Source organism: Myotis myotis, unplaced genomic scaffold (genome assembly GCF_014108235.1).
Source record: "Myotis myotis isolate mMyoMyo1 unplaced genomic scaffold, mMyoMyo1.p scaffold_m19_p_7, whole genome shotgun sequence".
NCBI lineage: Eukaryota > Metazoa > Chordata > Mammalia > Chiroptera > Vespertilionidae > Myotis > Myotis myotis.
In genome coordinates, this window is record NW_023416379.1 from 72,171,694 (window position 1) to 72,188,389 (window position 16,696).

The 16,696-nt window shown below is 42.9% G+C and overlaps 1 protein-coding gene across 2 annotated transcripts in view; it reads left to right on the forward strand.

Annotated features, from left to right (window-relative positions):
* Positions 1–239: 239 nt before the first annotated feature.
* KHDRBS2 (KH RNA binding domain containing, signal transduction associated 2) overlaps positions 240–16,696 on the forward strand; it is a 500,563-nt gene continuing 484,106 nt past the window's right edge. For both annotated transcript variants that reach the window (XR_004969007.1, XM_036318302.1), the window contains exon 1: positions 240–556. Coding sequence is in view for 1 of the 2 variants with exons in the window: in XM_036318302.1 (XP_036174195.1) it covers positions 466–556 (91 nt within the window). In the remaining variant the exon portion in view is untranslated. The remainder of the gene's footprint in view (positions 557–16,696) is intronic.

Below are 16,696 nucleotides of genomic sequence, written 5' to 3' on the forward strand. Positions count from 1 at the left end.
ACAACCAGGGAAGGCTTGAGCTGCAAGAAGAAAGCGCTTGCACCTTCTGCGCTCCCCTCCCCTCTGCAGCTGTCGCCTGCCAGTCAGGCGATCCGACGTGCGGGGCGACCCAATGAGGGCCCGCGTCCTTCGCGAGGGCCCCGCCTCTCCCGGCACCCCCACCAATGAATGGCTGGCGGAGGTGGGACGCGTCCTGTTCCCGCCTCTCCAGTTAAGGCGGCTCGGGTGAGTGGGGGGGCTCGGCGCGAGCGAGGGACGACGGAAGGGACGGGCAGGTGTGGGCGCTGGGCCGCGCAGCCCGACGGCTGGAGTCGCAGGTGCTCGGTGCTCCGGCCGGTGCGGACGCGCGGAGATCCCCTCGCCGCGGGAGGCGGAGCAGCGCGGGAGCCAGGCGCTGCCCCGCGACCCTGCGTCCGAGAGAGCGGAACCCAGCGCTTCGCCCGTGGACGGTCCGAAGTCTGCGCTATGGAAGAGGAGAAATATTTGCCTGAGCTGATGGCAGAGAAAGATAGCCTGGATCCATCTTTTGTGCACGCCTCGCGCCTTTTGGCGGAAGGTAGGACTTGTCCCCGCAGATGGGCGCAAACCATCGGCCGCCCATCTCACCCGAGGCTGGGTTCGGAGAGTGAAGTTGGGGAGGGACGCCTGTCTCCTTCGCAGAAACTGTTCCCCCGAAGATGCTAGCTCCGGAGCCTGTTCTCTGGGCGGCCAGCGATGCTCCCACTCCTTTATGTCTTAATTTGGGGCAGACCGAAGCGGCCAGATCTAATGGCAGTGGTGATGTGACCTGTTAGGATCATTGATAGAGAAACCATAAAGTGTATCGCGGTTGCAGGGATGTTTTCACTTCGCAGAGGGAAGGGGGATCAGTTTGGGAGTAAATAGTGACCAGTGCAGTGTTCTACGAGCTTCTTGCAGCATATCAGCATTTTTTTTTTCCTTTTCTTTCCTGCATTTGGGAAGTGATGTGAAACCCTTTAGTCTAATTACAGTCTTTCCTATGGAAAGTCTTGGAATTAGCCCAGATTAAACTATGCACGTACTATGCATGTTCTTCTATGTTTGTGAATGTGGCAGAGGCTAAAGTGGTTATCAGTTTATTTGAAGTGTGATAATTGGTTTACTCTGCGAGTTACCGGTCCCTGGGAACACTTCACAATTGATCAACTGTTTCACCAAGTGTGCATTTTCTTTTGTGTACCTGTAATGCCAAAGGAGATTTCATTCCCAGAGGAACATATATGTCTTGTCTTTTGCGTGGCTTTGAAAGGTTTTTTAAACACACACACACACACACACACACACACACACACACAAACTTCATGAGAGGAATATTAATCAAATTACTCCACTTATCTCGTTATAATGCCATCTAGCTGATAAAGATACAGTATCTGTAGTAATCTACACAAGCCTTTTTAAAAACAACTTTAGATTTTTTTTTTGATGAGTGCTTCATTAATAATGAATTGCTTCATTATTAAACTGACTACAGTGCAGTTTTGTAGCTGAGGTTTTTATGGACTTACCTATAGCCAAACTAAAAGTGACAACTTCCTCTTCCTCAGCCCTTCAGCATTAGAGAACTGTTTTCTTTTTTGAGACTTAGTTGTACATGGCAGGGAAAATTCTGATCCTCCATGTGTGATTCAAATAGACATTAGGTTTATTCAAATATTTTAATAATAGATTATTATTTTAATCATAAAGTATAAGGTGTTTTATTCCATTTTTACATACTAAACAATTAAAAAAGATTTGTAATCAAAATACTGAACTTGTGAAACAACTAAACTGTTTTTCAAGAAACAAGTTGGTATTGTAGAGGATTTGGGAAGGTAAAAGACAATTCTGCTTACTACTCTCAAAAATAGAAATTAAAGTTGAAAAGTAAAGTCAATTACAAAAACTATTGAAAAACAAAGTAATACATAAAATAAAGAGTATTGAAAATTAATGAATTATTAAATGCTTAGGATTGTTCAAAATAATTAAAAATGAAACTAAGCTTGCAAAATGGTTTACTTCAATATGTTTTCCAGAAGTGTCTTTAGCTGATAATGTCTTTAAAGTGAAAATAAAAAAAACAACAACAACAAATAAAAAGTGATCATTTTCTCTGAACTGCTCTTTGGGACAGCAGGATCAATAATTAATTCATCTTTCACTAATGAGAGTTAGTGTACTTTTGAAAACTGCCACGCTAAAGGGATGCATGTGAGAAAACCTTAAAAGAGTACAAAGTCTTCTAGGGTTGCTGAAACAGTCAGAGAAATCTATGCATCTGGTTCCTTAACATTTTTATCTTACCCAGGAACTTGATTTTTTGATACTTAGGAACCTGTTCAGATGTCCTTGTAATTTAATTTTTTCCCAGTAGGGGGAAGTATCCCCTGCTTTTGTAAAGCCTGAAGCTCCTAAATAGAGAGAAAAGCATCTAAGAAACAAAGAGAGATGTCCAAATTTCACAGAATCATGAGGAAAAGAGAATGAAATAGATGATGGTAATAATCTTGGAGTTTATAAAGAGGTGTGCAAAAAGATGCACAAGGTATAAATTAATTTTCTAATTGTACTTTTTCTGGGCTTATTAAAAAGTATAAGGTGAGTGTGCTTTGGAATCTTTAATAAATCTTAATGTGCATTTTACATTATAGATCTTTCATTATCATTTCAAAGACCGTTTGCCAAGATTTCCAGGTTTCTGTTCAGATCTCTAGAGGAGAGTATTGTTGAGATGATTTTATATCTCATACCTGGAAATGCACTGATTGAAAGCAGTGGCTATAAATAAACCTGACATAGATATTCATTTGGAAGGAAGGTGCACACTGAAGTACATTTCAGTCAGTACTGTGCAGACAGTCTCAAGACTGAGTGAGTAATAAAAATGATCCAGATGATTCACTTCGGAATGATTTTTCCGGAAACTGATATCTGTAAGGGTAGTGATATGAACCAATGAGCTTTCATAATGGTTTACTTTGCTGTTGTGATTGGTGATAGATGCCAATTAGTGCTCAATATTGATTGCTTTGTTTGGAATTGAAGGCCATGGGGTTTAAAGTACTAGTACTAGTTTTTTAGTTCTTTTGTCATTTTTGTTGTGTGTGTTTTTATTTCACTGGTTTCTGCTGTCTGTTTTCAGTAGGAAGGATCCAGAGAAAGCTAATGGAAGAGCCTAAACATTTTATGTATTTTAACTGTTACTTTGAAAATATCTTGAATAATATGGTTCAAAGAGTATTTATAATATGTTTGATTAATTAAAATAATTATTTTCCTGTGATTATAATATTATTTAATTATCCATTTGTTATGGAAGGTGCTTTTGAATATGATAAAACAGCAAACTCAGCATGGTCCTTAAAGTTGCTTGCCAGATGAAATTAGATGAGGTTATTTATACCTACTACTTCTGGGAAGTGCACTAAACTGTGAATTCAGATACCTGGATTTTAATTCCACTTTTGCCTAAACTGATTCTTGATAAGTAAGATTCCCTTCCCTGGGCCCAGTTTCCTTGTCTCTCAAATTAAGGAGTTGGACTAGATAATCTATATGTATCTTTGTAATTCTAGTTAAGTCTGGGACTACTGCTGATACAGAGGAATGGTGTTTGTGTATTCAGAACACTAAAATCAATGGTTGAACATTTTTTTTGAAAAATTTTTCTTCCCTCCTAGTTTAATGATTAATGTAATTTGAGGCATATACATTATTTTGGGCACTCAGGACAGATTTATGTTCTTAAGTCTATTGAACTGTAATGGAGACTTGGGGCTGAAAATGTGTATACATGGAAATATTCTTGTTTGCATTCAAGCAGGCCTATCTGGTGGCAGACATAGATCTGTTCAAATCCATAGATCCCATTATAGTGATTCCATACCCTCCGGAGGATTAATAAGTTCTTATCAAATTGAGAGTGTTTTGGGTCCTCTGATTGGCATGGCTTTGTAACCTGAATTCTTCATCATTGTTTTTGACTCAAATATTGCCAAATATCCCAACAGTTCAAATGTGGTTTTTTTTTTTTACTTTTGTTTTTTAAACTTAGGTTCTATTTTCAAATTTTGGTGAAAAGCTTGGCTGTCCATCTAGGATTGGATTCCAAGCTGCTGATATAGCTTTTAAAACCACACAAGAAATGGGGATTAACATTTATTTCAAACATTTATTTGTAGTGACTTATCTACATTTAGATCCTCAATAAAGATCATTTTTAATTTAGATTGTGTTTATTAAAATATTTTTCATAAAGCATGGTGCGCTCTTAAGTGAAGATATTGGTATAATGTCTAAAATCAGCTTCTGATAAGAAATGATAATCATGTGACTTTTCCTTTAATTAATGTAATCTCTATTTTTTTTTTACTCTCAATATATTTACTTATGTTTCTTAAAGAAAAGAAAACTGACAGAAAAGCTAAATTCAAGGTTTAACTTTGATCTTCAATTAAAAAACATTTACAATTTTGTAAAAAAAAGTCTGATTAAACAAACAATACATTCAGTATAGGGTGGTGACACTTCTGCCAACTGTAAAATTTCCTCCCTGACTCTCATCAGGCCTAGTTCTTTACAGGTTAAAAATGCTGTTTCTGACAATATATGTGGTATTTTATATAAGTATATAAATGGGATATTTTGTTCAAATATAACAAAAGCATAAGCAGAAAGTATATAGATGTAACATGATACTTTCAAGATTTCTCTTACCATGTTAATGGCATCATGGACTGGACCACAGCTTGAAGTTTGATTTTGTGAGAAAATAAACACTGCCTTATTTTTTACTTACTTCTGAGTGAAATTTGAACTCATAAATCAAACTATGAAATAAATAACCTTATGAAAAAATGACTCCAGTGAAGGTTTTAAAATATCATGTTCCCTTAGTCAATGGTTACTTGTCAGTATTTTACTTGGGCTTGATTAACTCTAGTCCTGTGTCTTAAAGGTTAATTTCAAATCTCCTGGGGCCTCTTCATAAACCCATATATCCTTCTTTCTGGGAAGCTGATTTCATCCTCTGTTTTCTGGGGGGAAGTAGATGTGTATTTTCTGATGCCTTCAACCTCCTACTATCTAAAAAACACCATACTTCTTCTTATTATCTTTCATTCTCAGAAGATGAACTGTTTCTTTTTTTGTTCAAGGCGGATTTGTTCACCCGTATCCTTAACCCTGATACTCACCATCTCCGCCAGACTTGTTCTATAGTTATATCCTTACTCCAGTGTCTCTAACTTCTTCCTCCCTGTCTATTCTTTCCTTGTAGCAGTCTGTAAACTTGATCCAATCTGAACTGCTTTTAAAAAGTAGAATTCTTTTTTCACTTGCCAAAAGTAATAAATCTTTCTTGACATTTATCTTCCTTCATTTTCTTAAACTTTTCAATAAGTCTATACTAAGCTGCCTCACTTTTTCAGTTTACCTCTTCAAAGCTCATCATAAAACCAGTGTCCCTAGTGACAGAATCATCTCTTAATTGCCAAATCCAATAAAATGTTTCTGACCTCTCATCAGGTCTCTTGGCTGCATTTTCCATTGTTGACCTTTTTCCAATTTTTTTTTTTTGTGTGTGTGTGTGGCTTTTCCTTTGACTTCCAAGCATTGCCAGCACTATTGGTTTTACTCTTCTCTATTTCTTACCCTCACCATCCTCCATCCTTCTCCTCCCTGCCTGAACACATACTGTGCTATCCGAGTGATTCATTCAAAATCAAAGTGTGACCATGGCCCACTTTTTAATAATATTCTCTTTTAGCAGGCCACCTCTGACACAATGTCAGCAGAGGGAGAGGGGGCACCACCCTGATACTTCTGGGTGGAGGTGAAAGTTCAGTCTTTCCACCAGGTGTCCATTGACAACACTGGCAAGGAAGGGGAGGAACACATTGTTCCCCTACCCTCGTGTCCTCTGGAGGAGTGGGAGACCTCATTCCTGCTGGAACATGTTGAAAGTTCCAGAAGGAGTGAGACTTCTGATAACTCCTACTTTGGAAGGAGAAGGGTGGCTTGTTACTGTTCAGAAGGGTGGAAATCCAGGATCTCCATGTGGCCCCATTGACACTCTAGGAGGCCTCCTTATTGTGTGTGGAATTAAAATCCTTATTCCCCATTCAATCTTCTTTAATTCTGAGGAGACAGAAGGAAGCTAAGTAGATAGTGGTGAGACCACAGGAAAGGAAGTAGAACTGGGAACCCAACTAAGCGGAGTTACTAGGCCATGGTCGGCAAACTGCGGCTCGAGAGCCACATGCGGCTCTTTGTCCCCTTGAGTGTGGCTCTTCCTAAGCCGTAGGAGTACCCTAATTAAGTTAATAACAGTGTACCTACATATATAGTTTAAGTTTAAAAAATTTGGCTCTCAAAAGAAATTTCAATCGTTGTACTATTGATATTTGGCTCTGTTGACTAATGAGTTTGCCAACCACTGTATTCCAATTGGGCGGGGAAGGTAGGGCATTCATGAGAGAGGCATGGACTTTAAAATGTATGGATATTGCTAAGACAGGCAGTGTGCAGACAACCAGTCACAAGACAGTAAGGCATATAAACCAATCCAAAGGATATTGCTCAGGCAAAATTCTTTGAAAAGACCTATTAGGAGTTAGCAAGACTACCCACCCCTTAAATTAAAAGGCACACACTTCCTCTCTCTCTCACTCTCTCTCTCGCTCTCTGGCAATCAAGGGTTCCTGACATTCCTTCCTGTGATAGGGGAGCACATTCCTCCTTCTACATGGCTTATGGCCATATGGGCCTCCACACATGGATCATCAGACTTTAATTAGCTTGGATACTAAACTGCTCCTGGCTGTCACATGGAAAGGAAGCTCTGGACACTGGCCTGCTCCTGGAACCCCAGCTACACCTTTCCCAGGACTGGCTGCTCCCAATAAACTTTGCTCCTGTTCATTGTTTTTGTCTGTGACTTCATTCTTCGATTTTCGCAAGACAAGAACTCGGACTCAAGCAACACCCACACTTTTTGGTATCAATTCCACCCAGAGGGCAAAAGGATGCCTCTTAACAGCTGGGTCAGATTGGAAGTCTAGGCTCCCTATTTAACCTTTCTTGACAGGGGTGAGCAGGAGACACCTTTTTTTTCTTTTTATTTTTTTCCACTGTTGTTTAGCTGGAGCAGGAGGCTTGTTGCTAAGTGTTTTCTGTTTTTCTAGGTTGCCCTTTTTCTAATCCCTTGGCCAGAGAAAGCAGGCTTTTCCTAAGGCTTTTGTTTACCTCTTTTGTCTGTTTCTATTGATGTTTATGGATTGCCAGCTTTCCAGTACCCACTTTGGCATATATGAGATACAAGAAAAACTAGGGAGACCATTGCCTTGCTGTTCCCGGGTCTTGTGGAGCCCAGTTAGCTTGCCACCTTCATTCCAGACTGTGGTTTATCTATACTAATAAAAGGGTAATATGCTAATTAGACTGGGCATCTTCCAGACGTCCTTCTGGACAAAAGCCACAGCTGCTGCAAGGGCCCGTGGTATGGGAGAGGCACTGCTGCCGCCATGGGAGAGGCCTTGCTGCAGGCCAGTCCAGCACCGCGGCTCCAGTGGCCCCTTTCGTAGAGGCAGCACAGGAGAGGTGGCAGCGTGGGAGAGGCCAAGGCACGGGCTGGTCCAGCGTCATGGCCCCCACTGCAGAGGCAGTAGGAGAGGGGGCTGTGTGGTCCCGGTCCCAGTACTGCCCCTTCCGCAGAGGCAGCCACAGAGGCAGCAGCTCAGGCCTGGTCCTGGCACCACACCTCCACAGAGGCTGGATAGGATGCAACCTGCTGTGCCTCAACCTCCCTAAGCCCACCCCCCAGCCAGCCTGGCCCCAGATGTCCCACCACCCACCAGTGGGTGGGGGGCAGGGCCAGCATTAAGAAGCGAGGGCCAAGGGCCAGCAGCCAAGGGCAGCAGCCGTGGTGGCTGGCAGTGGCACCAGCAGTGGGGTGATGGGGGCGGTGCCTTCCCCTGATCAGCCCAGTCACCTCCCGCAGAGGGAGGCCAGACTGTGGCTTAGGCCCGCTCTCTGAGCGGGCTGTCAGTAGGACATCCCCTGCGGGCTCCCAGACTGTGAGAGGGCGTAGGCTAGGCTGAGGGACCCCTCCCCACCCCCGCCTCCCATGCACGAATTTTCGTGCACTGGTCCTCTTAGCTGATATATAATATCCCATCTCCATTTATTTGTGTTTCTTTATTATCGGCCTTAATTTATTTCTTTATGACATTTTCTTGTGAATGTATGCTAGGCCTAGTACATTAATATTTCATTAGCAATTTATATAAGAATGAACATAACTAGGATAAATCCATGTTAATAATGGGCAACTATTTTTTTTTATATATATACTCGCTTTATCCAATTTCAAAGAGACTTTGTGACATGGTACCTGAGAGTGGGAACAAAGTGAGGTCTGATCATTATTTCTAGTTTCTGTTGAAGTATACAATCTAGATTGAAGCTCTTTCTTCCCACAGGAGCTGTAAAAGGGAAGAAAGTTTTAAGAAACACTTGGAAATAAGTCTACAGTGTCACCAGCTTTCTTATGCCCTTATTTGTTTGAGCATCTGATTTGATCTTTTTTGCCCTGAATATTTATTATGAGAAATGCATTTTAATTGTCATATTCTGATACCAGTTTGTTTTTATAAATGTAAGATTTAATATATTCATAGATTTAAATGTGTTCCTTTTGCTCACATTGTGAATTTTAATAAAATAAGCATAATGTGGAAATAGATTTAAAAAATGACTACTGGGTAATAGCTGATTTCCCAAATTCATCTTAGCAAATATCCATATTGTATCACTCCTTTTTCTGGAGAATGGAGAATCCTGAAATGATCAATGTATTATTTGTCAAAAACTTGAGAACTCACAGCCAAGCATCCTTTGCTCAATCATTATTAACTATCATGGGAAATAAGTCATTTGTAGCATATCCACCATTGCTTACCTTTGCCTCATGAACATAACTTTCAAAAAGATTTTGTTGTAGAGAAAGATAATAATCAAGAACACCTGAATGACATTTTTTAGGCCATTTACTATAGATACCCTTACAGTTTAGCTACAGTTTGGGGGAGAAATATCGACGGGCGTGGACTCTGCTGTATTTGACTATAACATATATGCCCTTGAATGTGTGTTGGTAACACCTGTCTGGAATATGTGCTTTTGGTATATGAAGAGGTATCAGATGTGTAATTTATTAGTTTTTAAATTGTCTGGGGAATTCAACAATATGCCTAAGGTATAAATAACTAGGATTGGGAAGATCTGCTGGATTTTATGTACTTACGATTTCCTGGGAATTTAGAGGAGGTCATGACTCTTGTTGGACATGGTAATTATAGATTCATCATCATCATCATCATCATCTTCATTGCTGTCCACATTAAGGGGGAGATTACTCTTTATCAGGTACTGTGCTAACATGCTTTGCATGCATTATCACACTTAACCCACCCACCAATGAGATAGTTATTAGCATTAACTTTTTTTAACAAATGAGAAAATTAAGAATTGAAGAAGTTAATTTATCATAAGTCACAAAGCAAATGAATTATAAAGCTGAAACCTGGCTTTCTTACCCAAAGTCCATATGTTACCATTACACCGTACTGCTCTTGCAGGGGAGACACAACTGGAATCAGGCTAGGAAGGAAGCCTAGATATTAATGTGTGATGTATGTCTAGGAGGTCAACATGGTTGTTGTCCTTACCTTCTGAAATATGTTCCTGATGCAAGTATTGGATACATTATTACACAGTATTGTTAAATAATTAAAGTGCATATGTAAAAGTCAAGTGCAATTATAAATAGGAAAATTGGTCCGAGTGCAGAATTGTGTTAAGGATTATCGAGGCAGCTTAACTTTTCTGTATGTCTTATATTGACTGTTGTTTCTAAGGAAGTTTGGTGATTCCAGGCGTATTGTTTTGTTTTGTTTTGTTTGATCCAAAAAGGGATTGGAGAACTTCGTGTGATTTTCTAAGGTATTTTTCTTATTTTTGGGATGCTTCTAGAAAGGAAGAACAACTATGAGTCTCTTTCTTGTGTCTTGAGGCAGTGTTGGTTTTGTTTAAAATTTGGAAGCAAGCAGATACACGTATTGTCAGAAATCAAGAACTCAGAAACATGGCTTGGTTTAAATGTCATCTACGGGTTTTTGAGGTTTTAAGATTCAATAACTTCCAAACAGATTGGTTGGTATTAGTATACTGTTATCAGAAATGGCACAGTTGATGCCCATCTCCTTTAAAAAATTAAAATTTTACTTTTCTAATAGAAAAGCAGAATGAGTGTGTTTCCTGTGGAGTGTAGATATATTTTGCAAGTTCATAGAATTGTATAACAGAAAATGATGTGTCCTGACTACAGCTCAGGAGAGGGAGCCTCTATGATAAAATTCAGTAAAGAGGATGAAGGAGAAGAAAATTTGTTAATTTTGAGAAGAAAGGGATAAATCAAGTAATAGCTACTTTAATTGAACATGCATTCTGACTGAGGTCCTTATCCTATCTAATAAAAGAGAAACATGGTAATTAGCCGTACATCTGCTACCTTTCCCATTGGCTAATCAGGGTGATATGCAAATTAACTGCCAGCCAAGATGGCAGCCGGCAGCAAGGCAGCTTGAAGCGAACATGAGGCTTGCTTGCTTCAGTGACGGAAGACTCCAACGTTCCCTGCCTGCCGCTGCCGGCCTCTGAGCTTGCAGTTTGAAACATTGTTACAAATATAGAAGCTAAACAGAACCCCAGAAACCTGCTTTCAGCGAGCCGGGATCTCAGAGCTGGAGTTGAAACAGTGTTTCGATTATAGACCCCCAAAAAACCAGATACCTGCTTTCAGCAGCGGAGGCCTAAGAGCTGGAGCCAAACCTCAGAGCTAAAGCTGGCCCAGAATAAAAAAAAAAAAAAAAGGAAAAAAGGAGCGGTTGGGAGCTTCAGTCACCCCCAGCCTGAAAACAGCCCTCAGCCCCTCAGCCAGACTGGCCAGGCACTCCAGTGGGGACCCCCACCCTGAAGGGTGTGTGACCAGCTGCAAACAGCCATCATCCCCTCATCCAGGCTGCCCAGGCACCCCAGTGGGGACCGGCACCCTGATCCAGGACACCCTTCAGGGCAAACCAGCTGGCCCCCACCCGTGCACCAGGCCTCTATCCTATATAGTAAAAGGGTAATATGCCTCCCAGCACCGGGATCAGCGGAGCCGCGAGGCCTTCCAGCACCTGGATCAGTGTGACGGGGGCAGCGCCCAAACCCCCTGATCGCCCTGCGGCTCTGTGTGTGACAGGGGGCGGGGCCACAATCTCCCTATCCACTCTGCTCTGTTCGTGACAGGGGAAGGCACCCCAACCCCCTGATCAGCCTTGCCCTGTGCCTGATAGGGGGGAGCTCCCCAACCCCCTGTTCGCCCTGCGGCTCTGTGTGTGACAGGGTGTGGCTCCCCAACCCCTGATCAGCTCTGCTCTGTGTGTGACAGGGTGCGGAGCCCCAACCCCCCCCACGGGCCCTGCTCTGAGTGTGACGGGGTAGAGCCATAACCTCCCCATTGGCCCTGCCCTGTGTGTGACAGTGGCGGCGCCCCAACCCCCTGATCCTCCCTGCTCTGTGTGTGACAGGGGGCGGTGCCCCAATTCCCCTATCGGCCCTACTCTGTGAGTGACAGGGGGGAGCTCCTCAACCCCCTGATTGGCCCTGCTCTGTGTGTGACAGGGGGCAGCTCCCCAACCCCCTGATTGGCCCTGCTCTGTGCGTGACAGGGGGTGGCGCCGCAACCTCCCCATTAACCCTGCCTTGAGTGTGACAGGGGGCGGTGCCCCAACTCCCCAATCAGCCCTACCCTGAGCATGACTGAGGGTGGCATCGCAACCTCCCAATCCGCCCTGCTCTGTGCATGACAAGGGGCGGCGCCCCAACTCCCCAATAGGCCCTGCTCTGAGCCCAACCGGGGGCTGCACCTAGGGATTGGGCCTGCCCTCTGCCACCCAGGAGCAGGCCTAAGCCAGCAGGTCATTATCTCCCGAGGGGTCCCAGACTGAGAGAGGGCACAGGCTGGGCTGAGGGCCCCCCCCCCCCCCCCAAGTGCACAAATTTTTGTGCACCGGGCCTCTAGTATCTACACTAATAAAAGAGAAACATGGTAATTGGCGTACGACCGCTACCCTTCCCATTGGCTAACCCCCCTGTCACTCACAGAGTAGGGCCGAGATATGCAAATTAACTGGCAGCCAAGATGGCGGCCGGCAGCCAGGCAGCTGATGCGAACAGGGAGGCTTGCTTGCTTCAGTGACAGAGAACTCCAACATTCCCCGCCTGACTTGCCGGCCTCTCAGCTGCAACTCTCAGCAACTATGTTGCGAATAAAGAAACTAAAATACCCCAGAAACCTGCTTTACTCAGCGGAGCTTCAGCCAGCCGGACCGCAACATTGTATCAAATACAGACGGTAAACAAAGGCCAGAAACCTGTTTTCATCAGCCGAGGCCTCAGAGCTAAAGCTGGCCCAGAAGAAAAAAAGAAAAAAAAGAAAAAAGGAGCAGTTGGGAGCTTCAGTCCCAGCCTGAAAACAGCCCTCAGCCCCTCAGCCAGACTGGCCAGGCACCCCAGTGGGGCCCCACCCTGAAGGGTGTGTGACCAGCTGCAAACAGCCCTCAGCTCCTCAGCCAGACTGGCCAGGTACCCCAGTGGGGACCCCCACCCTGATCCAGGACACCCTTCAGGGCAAACCAGCCAGCCCCACCCATGCACCAGGCCTCTATCCTATATAGTAAAAGGGTAATATGCCTCCCGGCACCGGATCAGCATGACATGGGGCAGCGCCCAAACCCCCTGATCGCCCTGTAGCTCTGTGTGTGACAGGGGGTGGGTCCCCAGCCCCCCTGCCCCCCATGGGCCCTGCTCTGTGTGTGACGGGGTAGAGCCATAACCTCCCCATCGGCCCTGCCCTGAGTATGAGAGTGGCGGTGCCCCAACCCCCTGATCGGCCCTGCTCTGTGTGTGACGGGGGCAGCGCCCCAACCCCCTGATGGGCCCTGCTCTGTGCGTGACAGGGGGTGGCGCCGCAACCTCCCCATCCACCCTGCCTTGAGTGTGACAGGGGGCGGTGCCCCAACCCCCCAATCGGCCCTGCTCTGAGCCCGACCAGGTGCTGCACCTAGGGATTGGGCCTGCCCTCTGCCACCCGGGAGCAGGCCTAAGCCAGCAGGTCGTTATCTCCCGAGGGGTCCCAGACTGCAAGAGGGCACAGGCCGGTTTGAGGGGCCTCCCATTCCCCTGAGTGCACAAATTTTTGTGCACCGGGCCTCTAGTTATATATAAAAAGGCAGCTAATGTATCTATTTTATGGGGAAATATAAAGAAGCAGACTAGAGGGTAGCATAATCAATTAATATTTCTTATTTTTTAAAATATTCCCTCAGTATTTGTATTTATTTATTAATTTATTTATTTTCCATCACCATTTATTAATTCCCTTTATGCCTTCTTCCACCTCCACTCACCCCTCAAATTAAATGTTAGGCAAATGTTCCATTATAATGTGAAAGAGTGTCAAAAAGCAGCCATTAAACATAGAAACATTTAAAGATATTTAAGAATATTACTTGTTGAAGGAAATACCAAGATATTGCTTTGAAAAAACTTTTAGAAGAGTTACATATCTGTTACCACAGAGTCTATTGTTTCCTTTAAAATGCTTTTCTCCAGGGAATTTAAGAAATTTGTTTGTTTAGAAAATTGATTTATATGCAGTAATACACTTATTGTATAATAGAAGACAGGTGATGGCTGGTTACATAATATAATACATTTCTTATTATATGTTTAGGCATGTAAATATTATAAATGGAGAAATTTCAATGATTGTTATTTTGAATTAAAGAGCATTCATGTCTTAAGAGGGACTTAGGTTTTTCTTTTTGGAAGGCAAAAACTAGAGCTGCCATTTTATCCATCCAACTTCTTATGGAAGAGGGGGCCTTTAAGGAATTGTGTGACGATGAAAGAGCATTTGGTGTGCTGAGGGAAGATGGCATTTTATTAAATGATAGTGTTTTGGAATGGACTTCAGAATGATAGATGGCTATGCATTATTGCTCTAATATTCTGAAATTAGAACAAGATTGGAAATTATATAATTCCCATATAAGGAAAAGCTGGTAGAATAAAACAGTATAATAATGAAAAGCCATTTAATGAAATTATATGAAATGGTAACTATTTTGAATGATTTGCAATAAGCCAAATGGTATAAATAACTGGGATTGGGAACATCTGCTGGATTTCATATACTCTTTGAGTAAAATGAGTAGAGTGTGTGTGTGTGTGTGTGTGTGTGTGTGTGTGTGTCTGTATGTTTTTGTAAAGCATATGCTAGACAGGTAGTCTGTGAGAAATAGTACAGAGTTTGTCTAGTTGGTTCTTAATGCTTGTGACTGAGTTCTGTTTTGATTGAGGAGGAGGAGTTACAATTAAGTAAACAATTTTCATAGGATCTGCAAAATGCAATAATAAGGAAAATTGATGATTTTTAGGAGTCCCAGGAAGGGCCCCTAAAAACATCTACAGAGACCATGGAAAGCTTCAATTGGAAGGGGCATGTTGGTTGAGATCTAACAAATAAGTGGGATATGGCCAAGATTCAGTGAAGAAGGGGCTATAATTGAGGAGAATTATATATGGATACAGCAAACAACATCTCTAAACTCTGAAAAGAAAAAGAATATTTATTTAAATAGGTAGGAGTTCAGTGTTATATTGTGATTTATAATAAGAAATATATATTTTTGTCTTCTTCCCTGGTCCCTGCACTGAGCACCTAAAACCCTTGTAATTTCCTAAGTGCTGAGAGCTGTAAGATGTCCTTTTTATGTTAATGAGGTAGCTTTTGTACCCCACCTAAGGATGGAGCCTGTAACTTCAGTCCCACTTCCCTAACCTCCAGGAAGGTGAGAGGGGCTTCAGGTTGAATCAACTGCCAAATGGCCAAATTATTTAATTATTCATGCCTATTAGTGAAGAGCTTTATAAAAACCCAGAAGAACTGGGTTCAGAAATCTTCCCATTGGTGGAACACATGAAGATTTAAAAAGCTCAATCATGGAAACTCTGGGCCCTTCCTACAGCAGTCCCTCCCCCTCCCCCCCTTCCCATGCGCTTGTTTCTTCTCTGTGCTCCGGACATACATCCTTTGTAATAAACTGGTAATCTAATAAGTAAGATGTTTCTGTGAGTTCTGTGAGCGGCTCTAGCAAATTGAGGAAACCCTAGGAGGAGATCACGGAACCTCTGGTTTATAGTCAGCACCGCGGCCCCTTTCGCAGAGGCAGAGGTTAGGAGTACTGGTAACAACCTGGAATTGCAACTGGCCTCTGAAGTGCAAAGAAAGCATTGTTGGAATCCCCAATTTATATCTGGTCAGTCAGAAGCACAGATGACCACTTTGCTTGCAACAGGCTTATAAAGTGGGGCATGGGGCAGGCTTGTTGGACTGAATCCTTAACCTGAGGAGGTTTATGCTATCTCTGGGTAGATAGTATCAGAATTCAGTTGATTTCTTGGACATCTTGCTGGTGTCTGAGAATTGCTTGGTAGTGTTTGGGACTCTCCCCTACCCCACTCCCACCACACACACACACACACACACACACACACACACCCACACACACAAACACACACACACCAGGTTGGAATTTGGTCTAGGAAGCCAAAAGATTAAGTGTGTTTGAAAGATGCAGTAAAATAGCAAGCATCAAGAATAAGTGGTAGATGCTTATCACACTTATCTTGTCAACTGTGCTAGAAAGTTTGCACTTTATGCCAAAAGCAATGGTAAATCATTTAAAGGTTTTTAAAGGGGCAATTGTGACATCAGAATTTCATTTAAAGCATAATGTTGCTGCACTGTTGGGGAAGGATTTGACAGATAATAAGACATGGGCAGACCATCAGATAGATTGCGATCTAGGAGAGGATTTATGGTGACATGAATTCAAATAATGAGAATGCAGATGGGATGAAGTAGACAGAGCTAATAGAAATTTAGCAAGTGAAATATAAAGAATCCTACTGAATAGAGAGGATGAAAAACAAAGGGTAGTGAAGGCTATTGTCTAGGATGCTCTTAGTAATTGGTTTAATGGTGGTATCAGTTATTGAGACAAGAATTAAAAGGAGGTTAATGCTGAGTTCAGTTGGATATGCATTGAAAGGCATGTGGGGTGTTGAGGTATAAAGGCAGGTGGAGAGCTGGGTCTGGAAAAAGGTCTGGCTGCAGGCAGTGGTTTAGGTTTCATTAGCATGTAGGTCAGTGGTTCTCAACCTTCCTAATGCCGCGACCCTTTAATACAGTTCCTCATGTTGTGGTGACCCCCAATTTCATTGTTACAAATTGAACATAATTAAAGCATAGTGATTAATCACAAAAGCAATATGTAATTATATATGTGTTTTCCAATGGTCTTAGGCAACCCCTGTGAAAGGGTCTTTTGACCCCCAAAGAGGTTGCGACCTACAGGTTGAGAACTGCTGATGTAGGTGATATTTGACCTTAGGAGAAGAAGAGTTCACTCAGGGAGAGCATGGAGAGAGCAGCAGGAAGGAGATTTGGGATAAAACCCTGAGGAACATCAGCATTTAAGGGGAAGACAGAAGAAAAGTGGTCTGCAAAGCTGAGGAG